Source organism: Chiroxiphia lanceolata, chromosome 1 (assembly GCF_009829145.1).
Source record: "Chiroxiphia lanceolata isolate bChiLan1 chromosome 1, bChiLan1.pri, whole genome shotgun sequence".
NCBI lineage: Eukaryota > Metazoa > Chordata > Aves > Passeriformes > Pipridae > Chiroxiphia > Chiroxiphia lanceolata.
Genome location: NC_045637.1, coordinates 95,702 through 113,849, shown reverse-complemented (window position 1 = coordinate 113,849; position 18,148 = coordinate 95,702). Strand labels below are relative to the sequence as shown.

At 54.6% G+C, this 18,148-nt stretch overlaps 1 protein-coding gene across 20 annotated transcripts in view; it reads left to right on the top strand.

Annotated features, from left to right (window-relative positions):
- SCRIB (scribble planar cell polarity protein) overlaps positions 1–18,148 on the top strand; it is a 100,589-nt gene that overhangs the window by 45,304 nt on the left and 37,137 nt on the right. For 16 of the 20 annotated variants that reach the window (XM_032706882.1, XM_032706929.1, XM_032706864.1 and 13 more), the window contains 11 exons: positions 1,100–1,189; positions 1,786–1,863; positions 2,820–3,134; positions 3,852–3,932; positions 8,862–9,119; positions 9,689–9,799; positions 10,984–11,160; positions 11,576–11,692; positions 14,751–14,939; positions 15,707–15,826; positions 16,056–16,112. In XM_032706882.1, coding sequence (XP_032562773.1) covers positions 1,100–1,189; positions 1,786–1,863; positions 2,820–3,134; positions 3,852–3,932; positions 8,862–9,119; positions 9,689–9,799; positions 10,984–11,160; positions 11,576–11,692; positions 14,751–14,939; positions 15,707–15,826; positions 16,056–16,112 — 1,593 coding nt within the window. The remainder of the gene's footprint in view (positions 1–1,099; positions 1,190–1,785; positions 1,864–2,819; positions 3,135–3,851; positions 3,933–8,861; positions 9,120–9,688; positions 9,800–10,983; positions 11,161–11,575; positions 11,693–14,750; positions 14,940–15,706; positions 15,827–16,055; positions 16,113–18,148) is intronic. The other 4 variants (XM_032706959.1, XM_032706924.1, XM_032706873.1 and 1 more) reach the window with 2 other exon arrangements.

Below are 18,148 nucleotides of genomic sequence, written 5' to 3'. Positions count from 1 at the left end.
GAGTCTGTGCATGTTTCTGTCTCTTACCTCACCAGCTCCTTGGTCCTTGACCCTGAGAGAGTCCTGTCTATCCTGTTCCTTTTCCTGTATCCTACCACGTGCTCCCTGTCTTCCTTCTCATGACTATGGCAATGTGAATGGTTCATGCTGGTGTCCTGAATAGAAGCAGCTTCAGGTCAAGTTTGACCAACTATTGGCAATGCACATAATTGGGTATGTAGAGGTGGGAGGCAGGAAGGAGAAGAGACTTCTGGATTGCTCAGCTGTGATCCTGAGCAGTGGGGCAGAGGAAAGCAGAGGAAGGAGCCCGCTGGACAGAGCAGATGGGCTTTTTGGAGTCATGTGTTGATTTCCATCAATACAGCAAAGCCAAGTATCCATTCAGAGTATTCTGGACAAAGTGCCCTCCTTGACACTGCACACTACACCGGGGTGACCTGGAATCCCCCAGTGGCAGATGGAATTACACCTAAAGGGAGCCTTGTGGTAGAGCCGGGCTGTGATGTGAACCAGCTGGTTCTGTGATCCAGTCCCAGCCCAAGGCTGCCCAGTTTACTCTGTGCTGGAATCTCCTTCTGATGTGTCCACTGTGGGCAAACTGACTGTTGGGTCAGGACTCAGCCACAGCAAGGGATTTGTGTGTTTCATGTGTTGTGACAATGGTGCCTCCGAGACATGGGTGCCACGGCTCACTCAAAGGTGCCACGGCTCACCCAGAGGTGTCACGGCTCACCCAGAGGTGCCACAGCTCACCCAGAGGTGCCACAGCTCACCCAGAGGTGCCACGGCTCACCCAGAGGTGTCATAGCTCACCCAGAGGTGCCACGGCTCACCCAGAGGTGTCACAGCTCACCCAGAGGTGTCACAGCTCACCCAGAGGTGCCACAGCTCACCCAGAGGTGCCACGGCTCACCCAGAGGTGTCACAGCTCACCCAGAGGTGCCACGGCTCACGCACAGGTTCCATGGCTGACCCAATGTGCAAGCAGACCACTCGGGGTTATTATTTATCATTTTAAAAGTCGTCCCTTGCTCTTGGAGGTGTTGTGGCCGCTCCCCGCTCCGCACTGACCCGTAACCACTGTCCCTTCTGCTTGCAGCTGACACTGACCATCGTGCGGCAGACGGGGGGGCTGGGCATCAGCATCGCGGGGGGCAAGGGCTCCACCCCCTATAAGGGGGACGATGAGGTAAGACCTGAGCTGTGTCACTGGTGAGGCACCTGCTTTTGGGGACCGGTTCTCTGTAGCTGGAGGTTGGGTGTCCGTATGTGTCGGGGCCAGGTGGGAGCAGCCCTGGATCCCCCCACAGCAGGAAGCTGGTGGGACTGGTTGGTCCGACCTGGAGCGGCCGTGGGAGCAGCAGGTTCCTTCCCACCTGTGTCCTGAGGCATGGGACTCACAGGGCAAAGAGTACAGGGTTGTTCCACACCTAGTGGTATCAGCTGTGTCATGTTCTGGTCCCACTGGAAAAGGGTTAACGTGTCATTCCCTGTTCTCCTGTGTCACCTAGGGGTAGCCCTGCCATGGGATTTCTGTCCCCTGTGTCACCTGGGGGGAAGTTCTATCCCCTGTGTCACCTGGGGGTAGCCCTGCAGTGGGTTTCTGTCCCCCCTTCCCAGCTCCTGAACGGGGTGATGTGACTGCCATGTCCCCACGTCAGGGGGGGACATGCCAGGACTGGCCAGGGACTGACCCTCTCCCTGGAGCTGAGGGTTTGGAGGGGTCTCTGCACTCCAGAGGGTTGAGGAATGGGTTCGACCTCTAACAGGTGGTTTTGTTTCCAGGGCATCTTTATTTCCCGTGTGTCCGAAGAGGGTCCTGCGGCTCGCGCAGGGGTCCGTGTTGGGGACAAGCTTCTGGAGGTAAGGGCCTGGCTCCTGTGACAAAGCAAATGGTTCTAAATGACTTGGAGTGGAGGGAGAAGATGCACATCACACACATTTTAGGCGAAATTAAGCATCAGGAGCTGTGCAAGAGCAAAACTGAATTCCTCTGGTTCATAGTTGATTAATTAATATTACCGTGAATTTTTTACTACTTTATAAGGACAGAACAAACAAACTGACCCCGGGGTTGGAGATGCCTCAGCAGTGCCAGCACAGGGGGACAAGAACTGTCCTGGGCCTGTGGTCACACCGTGGCTGGTACAGGCCAGATGCCATTGGTTTTCTTGCCCGCCTGGGCACACTCTGGCTCATGAGCAGCCAGTTACTCAGGAGAATGTTGTGGGACACGGCATCAAAAGCTTTGCCAAAGTCCAGACAGACACATCCACAACCTTTCCCTCACCCACTGAGTGGGTCACCTGGTCATAGAAGGAGATCAGGCTGGTCAGGCAGAACCTACCTGTCACAACCCCGGGCTGGCTGGGCCTGATCCTCTGGTTCCCCTGTACATGGCACACTCCAGATCTGCTCCACGGCCTTTCCCACACCAAGGGACTGTCACACTGACAGCTCTGCGTGTTTTGGGGTGTGAGCAGGGTGTGAGGAAGGCGAACAAGAAGTTGTGTCGACCTGAGTTGTGCTGAGTTTTATTGGTGGAGATGGTCCTGGGTGGATGTGTTTTTCTAGGATCTTGTTGCCTGCAGGGTTCATACAGATGTAGGGAAGTTGGAGCTCCCTGTGAGGGGAGCATTCCTCTGAAAGGGCTTTTACTGGACTGCCCTGGCCTTGGACAGGCAGCAGGTGCTGTGGGAGTGTAGGGAAGCTCCTTGGAGGTGCGGGCACACCTGTGGGAACACGGTGCCAGCCCAGCTCTGCAGGGGCTGAGGCTGGAGCTGCATGTGAGGTGAGGGCTGTCCCTGCTCCGTGCCCAGGTGAACGGCGTGTCCCTGCACTGTGCCGAGCATCACGTGGCCGTGGAAGCGCTGCGGGGGTCAGGAAGCTCCGTGTCCATGACGGTGCTGCGGGAGCGGATGGTGGAGCCGGAGAACGCCATCACCGTCACTCCGCTGCGCCCCGAGGATGACTACAGCCCCCGGGAGCGGCGCGGGGGGCTGCGCTTCCCCGAGCGCCCCGAGGGAGCCCCTGCCACCGAGAGATATTCCACCTGCCTCATGCGCAACGAGAAGGGCCTGGGCTTCAGCATCGCCGGCGGCAAGGGCTCCACTCCCTACCGGGCTGGGGACACGGTCAGTCCTGATCCCCCGGGGTCCCTGAGTCTTCTTCACCCCTGGGTATGCAGCATTGGCCCCGGGCTGGTGGGCCAGCTGGACTCTGAGGGCCAGGATCTGCTCTTAAGTCAGGGAATTATGGAATCCCAGAATGGATTGGGTGGGAAGGGACCTAAAAGCTCACCTCGTTCCGCCTCCCTGCCATGGGCAGGGACACCTTCCACTATCCCAGCTTGCTCCGAGCCCCGTCCAGCCTGGCTTTGGACACTTCCAGGAGTGGAGCAGCCACAGCTTCTCTGGGCAACCTGTAGCCCAGACCTCACTATCCCCATAGGGAGGAATATCTTCCCAATATCCCATCTGTCCCTGCCCTCTGTCAGTGTGAAACCATTCCCTCTTGTCCTGTCACTCCAGGCCCTTGTCCAAAGTCCCTCTCCCTCTTTTTTTATAGAAGGAGGGGGGCTGGGGCTTCCGATCTCTGCCAGTGACATCTAATCCTGCTGCTGCCCTCTTGGCACATATTCCAGGCTCTAGCCATGGGAAGGCTTTGCTGACAGTGGCTCTGGGAGCGGAGAGTTTGTGTGGAGTGGAGAACAAACGGGAAGCACCAGGGCAGGGGAAGGGTCTGTGGAGGGGAGGGCTGGGACCTGCCTGGCACCCAGGAACGGGTGTGGAGAGCCAGGCCCGGGTGAAGAGGAAGCCCAGGCTGCTCTGACCCTCCTGACTGTGCTGCAGGGGATCTTCATCTCCCGGATCGCAGAGGGTGGTGCAGCCCACCGGGACGGAATCCTGCACATCGGAGACCGGGTCATCTCGGTGAGTGGGTGTGCAGGGAAGGGGCTGACTCGGCTCCGTGCCCTCTCTCCTGCAGGGGCTGCTCTCTGGCACTGAAGCTGGATTTTGGGGGGCCTTTTTTCAGCTCCTGAGCCTTTTGCGGGAGCATTTAACATGGGTGGTTTTACCCTGTCCATGACAGTTGGTGGGTGCAGTTACACCTCCCCTTTCCCCAAAGGCTGTGTGTGAGTGCTTCCCCCAGGGACGGCATGGAGAGAGGTGGCATGGCAGCACTGCCCCAGCCTGGTGTCCCTCCAGAGCTTGGGGGACAGCCCGAGGGGGCTCTGCCTTGGTGAGTGGAAGGGATAGAGCCCTTTTGGGCACAGTGGGGTCAGCGTGAGCCGTGAGCTGGAGCCCGAGGGTGCTGTGGAGCAGGGCAGGGGTAGCTCGGTGCTTCCCTGCTTCACTCGCAGCTCTGACCCGTTTCCCGTCCTGTCCGTGCGGGTCTCACTGCTCTAACCTCGTGTCTCTGCCTACTGTCCCTCGCTCCCCTCCTCCAGGGAGCCTCTCCTGAGCCTCCCGACCCTCTTCCCACACTCGCATGCTGCCTCCGAGGGAAAGCTCCTGCATCCTGGTGCTGGTGGTGGGTTTCTGGCCCAGCTGCTGTGGTAAGAGCACGTGTTACCACAGCGCTGGCGTGAGTAAACACTGATACAGCCTCGTCAGTGCTGGCTTCTGTCTGCTCTATCCCTGGGCTGGGGCTGTGTTGTATTTGCTTGGGCACGTTTCAGTGGAGCTCAGGTCCCACATTAGTGTCTTGGCAGGAGACTTCAACTGGTACAGCATCACTCCCTTCCTGCTAGAGCTCCCCACTCCTCTTAAAATCAAGCCCTGATCCTGATCGGTGCCACATAGACTGAATTATTTTGGGTTTGTTCGTGTTTTAATGCTCCCTGGTACAGAGGCAGGACTTAGGCCCAGCATTTGGGGTTGGTTTGCTCTATCTGTGGCAAGAAGAGAGAAAATCTCAGAGTCAAAAGTCAAACCTGTCTCCACCCCCCTTCACCAGCTCTATTTATATCCGTGGGCAGCTTTGTAGGAAAAGCAGATCTAATTCCCTAGTAATAGCCTGCAGAGAATTCCAAGCAGGTTGTGTGGGCTCAGGGCTTAGAGGGCTTGGGGCCTGTGCTGGATTTTGATGTGGCCGAGGCCTTGCTGTCATTAGTCCCAACACCCCCATGGGGTCCCCTTGGTACCTGTACCAGGTGAATGTGGCCATACAGGTTTGGTGCTGAGCACCAGCTGCAGCTCAGGTCCTGTGCTCAGCTCTGATTAATGCAGAAGCAGGTTACTACTTTCCAGGAGAACACTCACTGGACTATTCCCGTAACTTCCGAGCCTGCTTTCCACACCCTTTTGAAGCAGTGGTTGCCCATTTTTGTTGGAAAGGCTCCAGGCTGCGGTGATTCCTGGGATGTGGATGCAGGCTGCATGTGTTCCCTGTACCTGCATGGGGCAGGGGAGGGCCCTCGCTAGGTACTGGGCTCATGGGTCCCACAGGCAGGGCCTATTTCCAAAGCCGTGGTCTCCTGGGCATGGCCTCAGCTCTCACTTTGTCAAGGATTCTTGTTTTCTTAGGAAAATAAATACAGCACAGCATCTTGCTCTTCCCCTGTGCTCTAAACCCTCCTGGACCCTTCTGCAGGGGAAGGACCAGAATCGCTCCTTTGACTTTCCTAAGGGAGCTTTGAGCACATGGATGAAGAGCCCAGCCTAGGTCTCTTCTCCGAGTTAACACCCCCCAAAATTCCCCAGTGAGTGACACTCACTCCCCAACTTCTCTGTGTTCCCATGTCTCTTGGGAGTCCTTTTGGTGGGGGAAGACATGGGGCAGGGAGCTGCTGGGGGCAATGTCAGAGAGCTGGAGTTGTGGGATGGGAATCTAGCAGGGAAGGTGCAGAATTGGGAGCAGTCACTAGGGACATCTGGTGTTTTTGGATGAGACTGGGAGTAGATTAAAGAAAACTGATTCTGGGGAGATTTAGGACAGTGGTAGGTGACACATGGAGTCCTGATGAGGCAGTTTGATCCCTGAGAGATTTGTCAGAATAATATAATTTCCTGGCACACAGAGAAGTGTGTGGAGCAGGGAAAGGACAGAGATGCTGTCCCTTCCTCTTGGGTACTCAGAAAGCTGCGCTACATGGCTGGCCTTGCTTTCTAGCTAGATAAAGACCATGGAAAATGAGCTGCCTAAAGGCTGGGAGGGCTCCAGCATTGCCAGGTAATGCAGAATTACTGGGTGAAGTGCATCAAGGGCTGTTACACAATACACCTCTGGTAGTCCTGTGCCCTCATCCCTGTTCTAGGGAGGTACAGCTGAGCCCTTCTGGTCTGACCCCCTTTGACCACTCTCATCGTGTCAGGGACAGGAAAATAGCAGAGGGGATGTGAGAAATCGAGAGTGGGTGATGCTGGAGCAGGTCTGTCTGTGGAGTATCACTGTAGAGTCACAGAGTCAGAGCAAGGCTTAGGTTGGAAGGGATCTTAAAGATCATCTTGTTCCAATTCAATGATTTTGTTAGGCCTTGATCTGGTAATAGAACCCAAAGGCCGAGTCTCTCCTGTGTGTCACCTTTGTTAACCATTTGAGGACCCAAGGGATCCTCCCTTCCCACTCTTCTGGGCACGTGGCTGCCACTTTCCCTGCTCCCAGGTCCAGCCATCAGCAGGGGTAAATGCAGATTCCAAAGGTGGAACACACTGCAGACGCAGCTGGCCCCAGATTCACACAAGCAGGAAGGGGGGCAGTGCCCTCACAGGTGCACAGCTGAGCACAGGGAGTCCTCACGGGGCAGGAACAACAGCCAGCTTGCCCCAGGTCCTGCCTGCCAGCTCATCGGGTTTGCTGGTGGAATGTGCACACAGTCCCTGCCTCTCTCAGGGAAATGCTCATGTCTGCAGGTCTCCAGCCTGCAGCCTAAGCATTGAGGTCTTTGGGGCTCTTTGGTCAGACCCTGAGCCTTTCATCCAGCTTCTGGACCAGCTCTTGGCTCTCACCACCTTTTGGATTCCTGCTTGCTGGCTAGTCCAGCTTGAATTTTACCAGTAGCTCACACATGTACCCAGAACAGCATGAACTGGCACAGTAAATACAGAATGTGGGGAGAGGGCAGAGCAGATGTGGTGAGCAGGCCCAGGGCTTGGCCACAGCGGCACCGACCAGCAGCCTCTTGTTCTCCACCCTCAGCATTTCCCTGTGCTAGCTCCTCCTCTTTCATCCTGGACCAGTCCCCTTTCCCTTTTGGAATACATTCCATAATAAGTGCTGCACGTTCCCACAACCCACCTTAAAGCTTCCTGCAGCCAGTTGGCCCTTTCCACAAGAGCTGTGCTGAGATAACCTTTCATAATCTCCATTGCCTCTCTGGATGGGTTGCCAAGTTTGGCTGCACTTCTCCAACGTGGGTGATTCCTTCGATGCTCCATCCAGGAGTGTTCAAGCCCTGTCCCTGCTACCTGCATTCCGTTAAGGTCTGTGCACCTTTGTGGTTAATTTCTTACCTTTCCTGCTTGCTACCTTGTCTCCTGTGCTCAGCAGCCACTACCCAGGTCCTTTTCATCCTTCCTCTTCCCACGGGCATGTGCCAGCTGCTACCTTCACATCCTTGTGGTTGGTGCCAGAGGTGTCCCATGAGGACAGTGGTGACACTGTGGGGCTCAGATTTTCCAGCACAGCACAGGACTGCTTGTGGTTCTCCTTCCCTGTCACAGTGGGAGCAGCACCTGTGGCTGTGGGTGGGAACAGGGCCTGTCAGGTGAGTGCTGGGAGTGTCTTTGGGGTTCTGGACAAAACCCTGTCAGACCGTGTGTGTCAGCTCAGTGCAGGAACTGCTCTCTGGGAAGGAGCTGGGGAGTAACGATATTTGGGAATCAGGCTGTGAGGAATTGGGCTACAAAGCCCAGTTGCTGTGGCTATTAATAGCCATCATCATCATTCATGAGCTAATCAAACCCCATCTTGGCAGCTGCTACTTTCATGTCCTTGTTCATTTTGGAAAGCTTTTCCAGAACCTAATGACTAGAAACCTTTTAATTTTCAGCTTCAACTTTCTCCTGGCAAGTTTTGTCCTTTGGGCAGTGTTCTTCCAGCTTGGCTCTTGGTTTTCTGCCTCTCATACATTTGTGGAGAACCCTCTGGTCCTTTGAGTTTCATGGAAAGCTGTTTTCATTTTGTAGGAAAGGCTCTCTGTGCTTCCTGGTCTCTCTGTACCTGGGGTCACTTTTAATGCCTTAGAGCTATCATCTCCCCCAGGCTGCCATGACCTTGCCCAGCACAGGTGGCCACCAGTGGCTGGGTGACCAGTGACAGGTCCGGTCACCCTTCAGTGCCTGTGTCTGGGCTTTGGGTGGCTGATAAGGTCAGGTGGCCCAGTGACAATGCAGCAGGTGCCCCAGCACATCGATGTTTTGTGGCATCGTGGCTGAAAATTGCTGTTTTGGCTTCTCCCATGTTGAGGTGTTTGGCCTCATTCCTTTACTGCAGCCTCTTGTCCCAGTGGGAAACTGGAATGGAAAGCCAGGGAGTGCTGGGTGTTCTCCTGGGTGAGCTGCAGCAAAGCCCAGGCCCAGCTGGGTTTGTGGGGGTGCAGGAGGTGGAACATCACACATGGCCTGTGGGGTCCCCTGGAGCATCAGTGGTGCTGCAGGGCACCATGTGCATAGGGAAGGTGGGAAGGGGGCAGGAAAGCTGTTCAGGAAGGGGATTGGGATCCGGCAGGGATGAGCAGGCACCTATGTCCCTGTGCCAGGTAGGAGGGAGCAGGGTGAGTTACAAGGTGATTAGGGGCACAGGCCTTTGAGCCAGGGCCGTGTTCCAGCAGGATGGGGTCCCTCGGGGGCTTGGCTGAGCGCCGGAACGCCGGGAAGTGCCGGGCGCTGGTCTGACACCGAGTTTGCGGGTTGTTCTAGATCAATGGGGTAGACATGACAGAAGCCAGGCATGATCAGGCCGTAGCGCTGCTTACCGCGGCCTCCCCCACCATCGTGCTGCTGGTAGAGAGAGAGGGCTCGGAGCAGCCCGGCGAGGGAGCCTCGCCCGGCACGCCCCGCGTGCGCATGCACTCCCCCCCGCCGCCCCCCGGGCCCGGGGACAGCCCGCCCGAGGAGACGCCCGCGCCGCAGAGGAACCACCTCTCCAGAGGGATGGAGGATCAGTACCCCATCGAGGTGAGCTGGGCCTGGGGATACGGGACAGTGCAATCCCGGGTGGGTTTCATTTGAGAAGTGGTGTTGGGATGGGGGTTGGCCCGCTGGGTTCTTGGGGCGTGGAGAAGTCGTCATAGAAAAGCTTGGGGTGCAAGGGACCTGAAAGCCCATCCATTTGCACCCCTTGCCACGGGCAGGGACACCTTCCACTAGCCCAGGTTGCTCCAAGCCCTATCCAACCTGGCCTTGAACACAGGGATGGGGCAGCCACAGCTTCTCTGGGCAACCTGTGCCAGGGCCTCCCCACCCTCACAAGGAAGGATTTCTCCCCAGTATCCCCTCTTACCCTGCCCTCTGTCTGCGTGAAGCCATTCCCCCTTGTCCTGTCACTCCAGGTCCTTGTCCAAAGTCCCTCTCCAGCTCTCTTGGAGCCCCTTCCAGCTCTTCTCCAGGCTGCACTGTCCCACGTGGGGAAACTTGTCTTGTGGGTGTTCACCCATCAAAACACCCCTGATTCCATGTTTTTTAGTGTTTGGTGTCTGTATGTGCTATCCCTCCTTCCCTTTGACTCTTTTTCTTGTTCCCTCAAGGAGATTCATCTGGTGAAAGCGGGTGGTCCCCTGGGCCTCAGCATCGTCGGAGGCAGTGACCATTCCAGCCATCCCTTTGGGATTCATGAGCCAGGGGTCTTCATCTCCAAGGTAGAGACCCAGGAGAGCCACCCAGCCCTGAGCTGTTGGATTATTGGGGTTAGGGTGAAAGGTTTTGATGCAAGTCCAGAAGTATAGGACGGATTTATGAAATAAAGGGATGTGAGGGGGATGTGTGAAGGGTTGTACTGGATGTGCTGCTGCTGCTGGAGCCACCTAAGGGCATATAAAAGCCTCAAACCTGTGTAATCCGTGCCAAACTCTTTGGAGGGATCCCAGTTAGCTTCTGAAATTGCTGAGCTCCTCTTGGCAATGCTTGCATTGCAGAAAGCCAGTCATCACTGGTGGGATGAGTGTGTGAGTGCAGGGTCACCCAGAACTGCTCTGCTGCACTCAGGCCAATGCCCTTCGACCCCAGTTCCCATTCCAGTGGTGACATCACCTGATGCCATTTAGGGACAGCACACAGGCCAGTCACTGGCTGCAAGCCATTCCCTCACAGTCCTGCACATCCATGCTCCTTGGATTGGGGATGCTGGAGAGGACATCCCTGCCCAGCCCTTTCTGCTTCCCAACATCTCTTGTCCCATGGAGATGCTGAATCTGTCTCCTCTAACACCTGTGGCTGGGAGTCAGGGTTCCGACCTTGTTGTTAAGGGCTGTTTGGAATTCAGGAAGTGATGCCTGCTAGATCCCTTCCTTCATGTGCCCATTGTTCCTCTTGCAGCACTTCAGCAGGTCAGTGGAGCAGGATTTGCTCTTCCCAAAGCCAAACTAACTTTTTCCCACCATCCCTGCTTGCCCACGTGCTCACAGATGTCAGCCTTTCCTTGCTGACTCCTTTGTTTTACCAGAAACAGAGGTTTGGTGCCGTGGTTAGTCCCTCTGTAGCTCTCACCCTTCCTGGGTGAGGGGAGAGCACTGGGTGAGGGCTGGAGTTGTACTGGTGCCGTCAGTCTTGGTTACAATCACAGACAAAAGAATGGCAAAGCTGGAACAGGTTTGGTTCAGGTAAAATTGGGACTATGAGATTAACATACAGAATGACAGTTCAAAGCAAATCCCACTTCCTTCTTTACCAGTGTTCACAGATATGTCACCTCTTGGGGAACTTTGGCTGCAGAGAGAGGAGTCAAAACAGGCCTGGAGGGTGTGGGAGGATGCCCAGGGACACAGTCATATCTCCAAGGAAAGATGGAATTCCCTTCTCCAGTTGTGCTGCTGGTTCTCTGCAGGTCATTCCCCGGGGGCTGGCGTCGCGCAGCGGGCTCCGCGTCGGGGACAGGATCCTGGAGGTGAACGGCATCGACCTGCGCCACGCCACCCACCAGGAAGCGGTGAACGCGCTGCTCTCCAACGCCCAGGAGCTCACCATGCTGGTCCGGAGGGACCCGCCTCCGCCTGGCATGCAGGTGGGTTCTGAGTGACAGGACTGGGGGGAGTCACACACGGTCACTTCTGAGGCTGTTCCTTACCTGGCTGGAGGTCTGGGACTAGGACACAACCAGACTCCTGGTTGGAATTTCCTTCTCCTTTGGAAGGATCCAGTCTCTTGTAAGCATATTTCCAGTGGGGGAGTGGTGAGGGTCTCTTGCCATGCCCGTGGTGACTGTCATCAGAGAATGACCAGATTCCATGAAGACCACACCTGATCAGGGAACAGAAGTGGGCAGAGCCTCACCAAAGGGAACAAACTGCCAAGTGAGGGACGGGATTAATTCAGGCCCTCTTCAGGGCATTCAGAATATGGCCACTCCGAGGAGTGTTCCCTCAGCTACCCCAGCGCGATCTTGTCCCAGAAACAAGAACACTTTTCTGTGTTTGCAGGAAATATGCATTGAAAAGGCTCCAGGAGAGAAGCTGGGCATCAGCATCCGGGGTGGAGCTAAGGGCCATGCTGGCAATCCATTTGATCCCACCGATGAAGGCATCTTCATTTCCAAGGTACCAGAGCATTAACTCTGCAGGTCGGTGCCATGCGAGGGCTACCAGGGAGAAGGGTGATCCCTGGGGCATCTATTGGGTGTGCTCTGTCTGCTTTCACTGGTGCAGCAGTTCTAGACACTCTTCCTCCACCTAAGGAGGCAAATCCCTGTCCTTTCATATTTCCTCCTCTACAAAAACTACACCATTTCTTCTTCCATTTCCTGTTTGCCTTTATTTTGCCTTGTGTTTCCTCTCTTACGTTTTTTCTGTAACATGAACCCACACATTCTTCCTTTTCCCCACATTCTTGTTGCTTCCCACATGCCTGTGTCTTCCTGCCCCCCCGACTCATGAGCTCTTCCCTCCTTCCATGGGAAGCATCAGGAATTACTCCCCTTTCCTCCTGTGCCTCGCACCCTGTGTGCAACTTTGTTCCCTTTGTAAGTGACTGCTTGTGTCACACTTATTTCTCATATCACTTTTCCCCCAGAAGTAACACGTGTTTTCTTGTTGAACTGTGCATCAGCTTATGCTCCTCCCAACCCTTTCAGAAAAGTTTTTACTACCTCTTCTTCCTTGCTGGCAGTGGAGCACAGTAATAAGTGGTGTCATTTTAATAAGTGGGTCTTGCTGCTGGCAAAGGAGACTCTGGGTCTCCTTTGTGGTTCAAAGACTCTGGTTCACCTTGGTGTCACTGGTTCCCTCTTTAGCTGGTCTTGTGGGGTAGCGACTGATGTAAATCATCCTCCTGGCTGGGGACACTCCATAATTGCCAGTCAGCCCTGATAATTGATAATTGGCTGCACTCAAGGCAAGGGAACATGCAGCATTTTTCACTACATGGCTGTAACTGCTTTATCTGGGTTCTAAAGTTAAAAGAGTAAATTTAAATTCCCTCTGTTAGAGCGACAGTTGCACTTTCACCTGAGACATTTGCAATAGCAGGAAAAGAAAACCTGGGATTATTGTAACTGATGGTTGTTTTTAAGGATTGGGTTTGGTTTTCTCTCTCACAGCATTGCAGCATTTGGGGGTTGGAAGGGTCACAGTTTAGCCACAGTACAGGGTTAGTTCACCTCCCTCCCCTTTTTTCGCAATACTGGTTGTTTTAGCCTGCAGAGAACCAAAGCCCTGAATGGCTCTGCTCTCCCTTCAGCTGTGTTACTCCTCTCAGCCTCTCTTATCTGTCCTATCCAGAGTGGATTTCCTGCCTCTGATTTTCCCTGTGTATTTCCACTAACAGAGATACAAAAGTGATGCTTTTCTTCTTCCTCCTCTTTGCATGTCTGATCCCTGCCTACTTCCTCCTTAGTTTGTCTTCATTTGCATTTCCATTGTGTCTCTCTCCCACCAAACAATGATTTCCCTTTCTGAGATCCGTCATAATTTGAGAGTTTTTCCTTCTCACCCACTTCACTGGCAAAGCCAAAGCAGTTTGTTTCCTTGGGACAACACATTTCAAATTCACATTCTTTTATCTCCCATAAGAGATTCTTCCACACCTGTTTCTTCTACCAGCCTGTACAGGTTCTTCCTCCCCTGCTCTCTCCATCAGTCTACAGCGGTACTTGCAGATGCTTTCCCTGGCTCACTGTCCCTTTCCCTGTGTATGCTGTCCCCTGCTCACTGTCCCTGTTCCCTGTGTGTGCTGTCCCCTGCTCACTGTCCCTGTTCCCTGTGTGTGCTGTCCCCTGCTCACTGTCCCTGTTCCCTGTGTGTGCTGTCCCCTGCTCACTGTCCCTGTTCCCTGTGTGTGCTGTCCCTGGCTCACTGTCCCTGTTCCCTGTGTGTGCTGTCCCCTACTCACTGTCCCTGTTCCCTGTGTGTGCTGTCCCTGGCTCACTGTCCCTATTCCCTGTGTGTGCTTTCCCTGGCTCACTGTCCCTGTTCCCTGTGTGTGCTGTCCCCTGCTCACTGTCCCTGTTCCCTGTGTGTGCTGTCCCCTGCTCACTGTCCCTGTTCCCTGTGTGTGCTGTCCCTGGCTCACTGTCCCTGTTCCCTGTGTGTGCTGTCCCCTGCTCACTGTCCCTGTTCCCTGTGTGTGCTGTCCCTGGCTCACTGTCCCTATTCCCTGTGTGTGCTTTCCCCTGCTCACTGTCCCTGTTCCCTGTGTGTGCTGTCCCCTGCTCACTGTCCCTGTTCCCTGTGTGTGCTGTCCCCTGCTCACTGTCCCTGTTCCCTGTGTGTGCTGTCCCCTGCTCACTGTCCCTGTTCCCTGTGTGTGCTGTCCCTGGCTCACTGTCCCTGTTCCCTGTGTGTGCTGTCCCCTACTCACTGTCCCTGTTCCCTGTGTGTGCTGTCCCTGGCTCACTGTCCCTATTCCCTGTGTGTGCTTTCCCCTGCTCACTGTCCCTGTTCCCTGTGTGTGCTGTCCCCTGCTCACTGTCCCTGTTCCCTGTGTGTGCTTTCCCTGGCTCACTGTCCCTGTTCCCTGTGTGTGCTGTCCCCTGCTCACTGTCCCTGTTCCCTGTGTGTGCTGTCCCTGGCTCACTGTCCCTGTTCCCTGTGTGTGCTGTCCCCTGCTCACTGTCCCTGTTCCCTGTGTGTGCTGTCCCCTGCTCACTGTCCCTGTTCCCTGTGTGTGCTGTCCCTGGCTCACTGTCCCTATTCCCTGTGTGTGCTTTCCCTGGCTCACTGTCCCTATTCCCTGTGTGTGCTTTCCCCTGCTCACTGTCCCTGTTCCCTGTGTGTGCTGTCCCCTGCTCACTGTCCCTGTTCCCTGTGTGTGCTGTCCCTGGCTCACTGTCCCTGTTCCCTGTGTGTGCTGTCCCCTACTCACTGTCCCTGTTCCCTGTGTGTGCTGTCCCTGGCTCACTGTCCCTATTCCCTGTGTGTGCTTTCCCTGGCTCACTGTCCCTGTTCCCTGTGTGTGCTGTCCCCTGCTCACTGTCCCTGTTCCCTGTGTGTGCTGTCCCCTGCTCACTGTCCCTGTTCCCTGTGTGTGCTGTCCCCTGCTCACTGTCCCTGTTCCCTGTGTGTGCTGTCCCCCCTCGCTCTGTCCTCCCGATGGTCCCCGTGCTCTCTGATCTCCTCTGTCACCTCTCCAGTGACACCGTGACTCCCCGGTTTGTTCCAGGTGAGCTCCTCCGGGGCTGCAGCCCGGGATGGCCGCCTGAAGGTGGGGATGCGGATCCTGGAGGTGAATCACCAGAGCCTGCTGGGAATGACGCACACGGAAGCGGTGCAGATCCTCCGAGGGGTGGGCGACGCGCTCCTCGTGCTGGTGTGTGACGGCTTCGACCCCAAGGCTGCAGCTGCCATCGAGGTGAGGGCTGGAGTGTGGGTGCCCTTGGAGTGACCAGGATCCCCCCTCATGGATCCTACCTCTCTTCACAGAATGCTGGGTTTTCCCAACTGTTTGCTGTAGATGTTTTTTGAGGTCCCAGATTTCAGTCTGACCTGTGATATGAACTGGAGGTGGTTGCCAGTCCAGAAAAGCAGTGGTTCCTCAGGACTGTCTCATTCCTGCTGGTTCCAGAATTGTCCCATGCTAGCACTGCACTGAAATGAAGTTTTCAAGCTCATTTTCTCCAGGCTATTTGTGCCTATTTTTTTTTTTGGCCAATATTTCCTTTACAGTCAGTTGTCTGGCTCTTTATTGTTGTTTGCCTTTCTCCACTTGCCTTTCTCCAGGGTAACACTTCCCTGGAGCAGTCCTGTGCCCTCTCAGATTTCTGTTTTCAAGGCTTATCTAGTCAGCTTTTGTATTCTTCAGGAGAACATGAACCCAATCCCTGCTCAGCTCATCCCCTTCCTGCTCCTGGGTCCATTTAAATTCGTCTTTCTTAGACCTCAGGATCCTCAAGCACTTGTCAGCTGAAATGGCAGGGGTAGAACTGGGTGCTCTTAAGGTCCCTTCCAACCCAAACCAGTCTGTGATTCTATGCAGTGAGGTTTCAAATTGTGAAAGAATTCTGGTTCTGACAATCAGGAATTGTCCTGGTACTCCATATCTGGGAGCCTGGGATAGGGAATTTTTGGAATGGCACTCTGTGGACTTCCACCAGGTGAGATTTGCCTTTTGATTTGCAGATGTCCCCAGGAATCATTGCAAACCCTTTTGCTGCTGGCATTGGGCGCAAGAACAGCCTAGAGAGCATCTCCTCCATCGACCGGGATTTGAGCCCTGAGGAACTGGAGATCCTGCAGAAGGTGAGTGTTCTGGCTGAACTGGGAGAGTGGAAACAGTTTCTGGAAATCTCTAGTTAGTCTCCCTTGGTGTGTGGAATCTGCAACGTAACAGGCACTGGACATGGCATGGGATCAGCGGGTCCCAGCACATGGATCAGGAATGCGCTAGGATGGGACTGTGGTGCCTTCCTGAGGTTCCAGGTGTGGAGAGAGCACTGGTTGAGGTGGCTCTAACTCTGCTCTCTCCTAGGAGATGGAAATGGTGAGAGAAGCAACTCAGTGGGAGAGAGAAGAAATGGAGAAAGTGGTGAGAGATTTTTTGTGTAGCAAAATCTGTTTGTGACAGCGACTCTGCTGAGCCTGTGAGCCCTGAGGAAGGTGCCACAGGTTATCTCTGTCCCACTGTCAGTGCCATGGGAGCTCTGGATCTCTGTCCCACTGTCAGTGCCATGGGAGCTCTGGATCTCTGTCCCATTGTCAGTGCCATGGGCAGCTCTGGATCTCTGTCCCATTGTCAGTGCCATGGGCAGCTCTGGATCTCTGTCCCATTGTCAGTGCCATGGGCAGCTCTGGATCTCTGTCCCATTGTCAATGCCATGGGAGCTCTGGATCTCTGTCCCATTGTCAATGCCATGGGCAGCTCTGGATCTCTGTCCCATTGTCAATGCCATGGGAGCTCTGGATCTCTGTCCCATTGTCAGTGCCATGGGCAGCTCTGGATCTCTGTCCCATTGTCAGTGCCATGGGCAGCTCTGGATCTCAGTCTCATTGTCAATGCCATGGGCAGCTCTGGATCTCTGTCCCATTGTCAGTGCCATGGGCAGCTCTGGATCTCTGTCCCATTGTCAGTGCCATGGGCAGCTCTGGATCTCTGTCCCACTGTCAATGCCATGGCAGCTCTGGATCTCTGTCTCGTCAGTGCCGTGGGGAGCTCTGGATCTCTGTCCCATTGTCAGTGCCATGGGCAGCTCTGGATCTCTGTCCCACTGTCAGTGCCATGGGCAGCTCTGGATCTCTGTCTCGTTGTCAGTGCCCTGGGCAGCTCTGGATCTCTGTCCTGTTGTCAGTGCCATGAGCAGCTCTGGATCTCTGTCCTGTTGTCAGTGCCATGAGCAGCTCTGGATCTCTGTCCCGTTGTCAGTGCCATGGGCAGCTCTGGATCTCAGTCTCATTGTCAGTGCCATGAGCAGCTCTGGATCTCTGTCCCATTGTCAGTGCCGTGGGGAGCTCTGGATCTCTGTCTCACTGTCAATGTCATGGGGAGCTCTGGATCTCTGTCCTGTTGTCAGTGCTGTGGGGAGCTCTGGGCCTTCCCTCTCCATAGAGAACTGCTCCATTACCCCAGCTGCTCTTTGGCTTTGCCGTGCCTCCCTATGCATCTCTCTGGTGATGCATCTATGGTATTCAGAGTCCATTCTTGTTACCTGCTGGTGCCTCCTGGCCAAGCTGCAGCTTTGGGAAAAATGGCCAGTGAGCTTGGAAGTCCCAAATTTAATCAGTTCTCACTGTCCAGTACCCCATGACCTGACAGAGCTTTTGTGAGCAAAGACAAGAACACACAGCTCAGAGCTGCCCTGAGTGGAGAAGTGATGCTGTTAATCAGTCACAGCTTTGTGCTCCTCAGTTCACATGGTCATTTCTCTGCTTTGCTGTGAGAGTTTTGTGTTTCTGCTCACTGGTTCAACCTTGCACAGAAATAGAGATAGAATTTCTTGGAAATAGGAGTAGAATTGCCCAGAAATAGATCAGCAAACTCGAGCCCCTCAAGGACTTGAGGTTTCCCTCCTAAAACAGTAATGTATCCAGTCAGCATTTGGAAGAGAGAAAGCTGAATTCTTTGGTGTTGTCAGTTGGGAATCTGCTCCTCTGGCAGATGAGTGTGTACATTTTGCAGGTGTTCCATCAGGTTTCCAGTTCGGTCACACCTGATGTTTCTCTGGGTTCTCTCAGCAGTTGCAGTTTCTCAGCCTTTTCACATTTGCTGCCCCACAAGAGCAGGGTGAGGTTGGCAGTTCTGATGGAAGTGGAACAACCTTACAGAATAAGCTTCAACCTGATCCTGTTGGAGACTCCCTGCTCATTGCAGGTGCTGGACTAGATGACCCTGAAAAGTCCCTTCCCACCCAAACCATCCTGGGATTCTGTGAATAATTTAGGTAGGAGGGACCTCACCAGTGCCCTTGGTTCAGCCCAGAGCAGAGCCAATTCAGATAGATTTAGGTTTTTCCTATAAAACGCCTGGTTCCTTACCTGAGAAGGAACTTAGAGTGGTTCAGGAAACCTGATTTCTTTGTGTTTCTGTTGGAGCAAAGGCTTTTCCTACCAGTTTTATGTTGGCAGCAT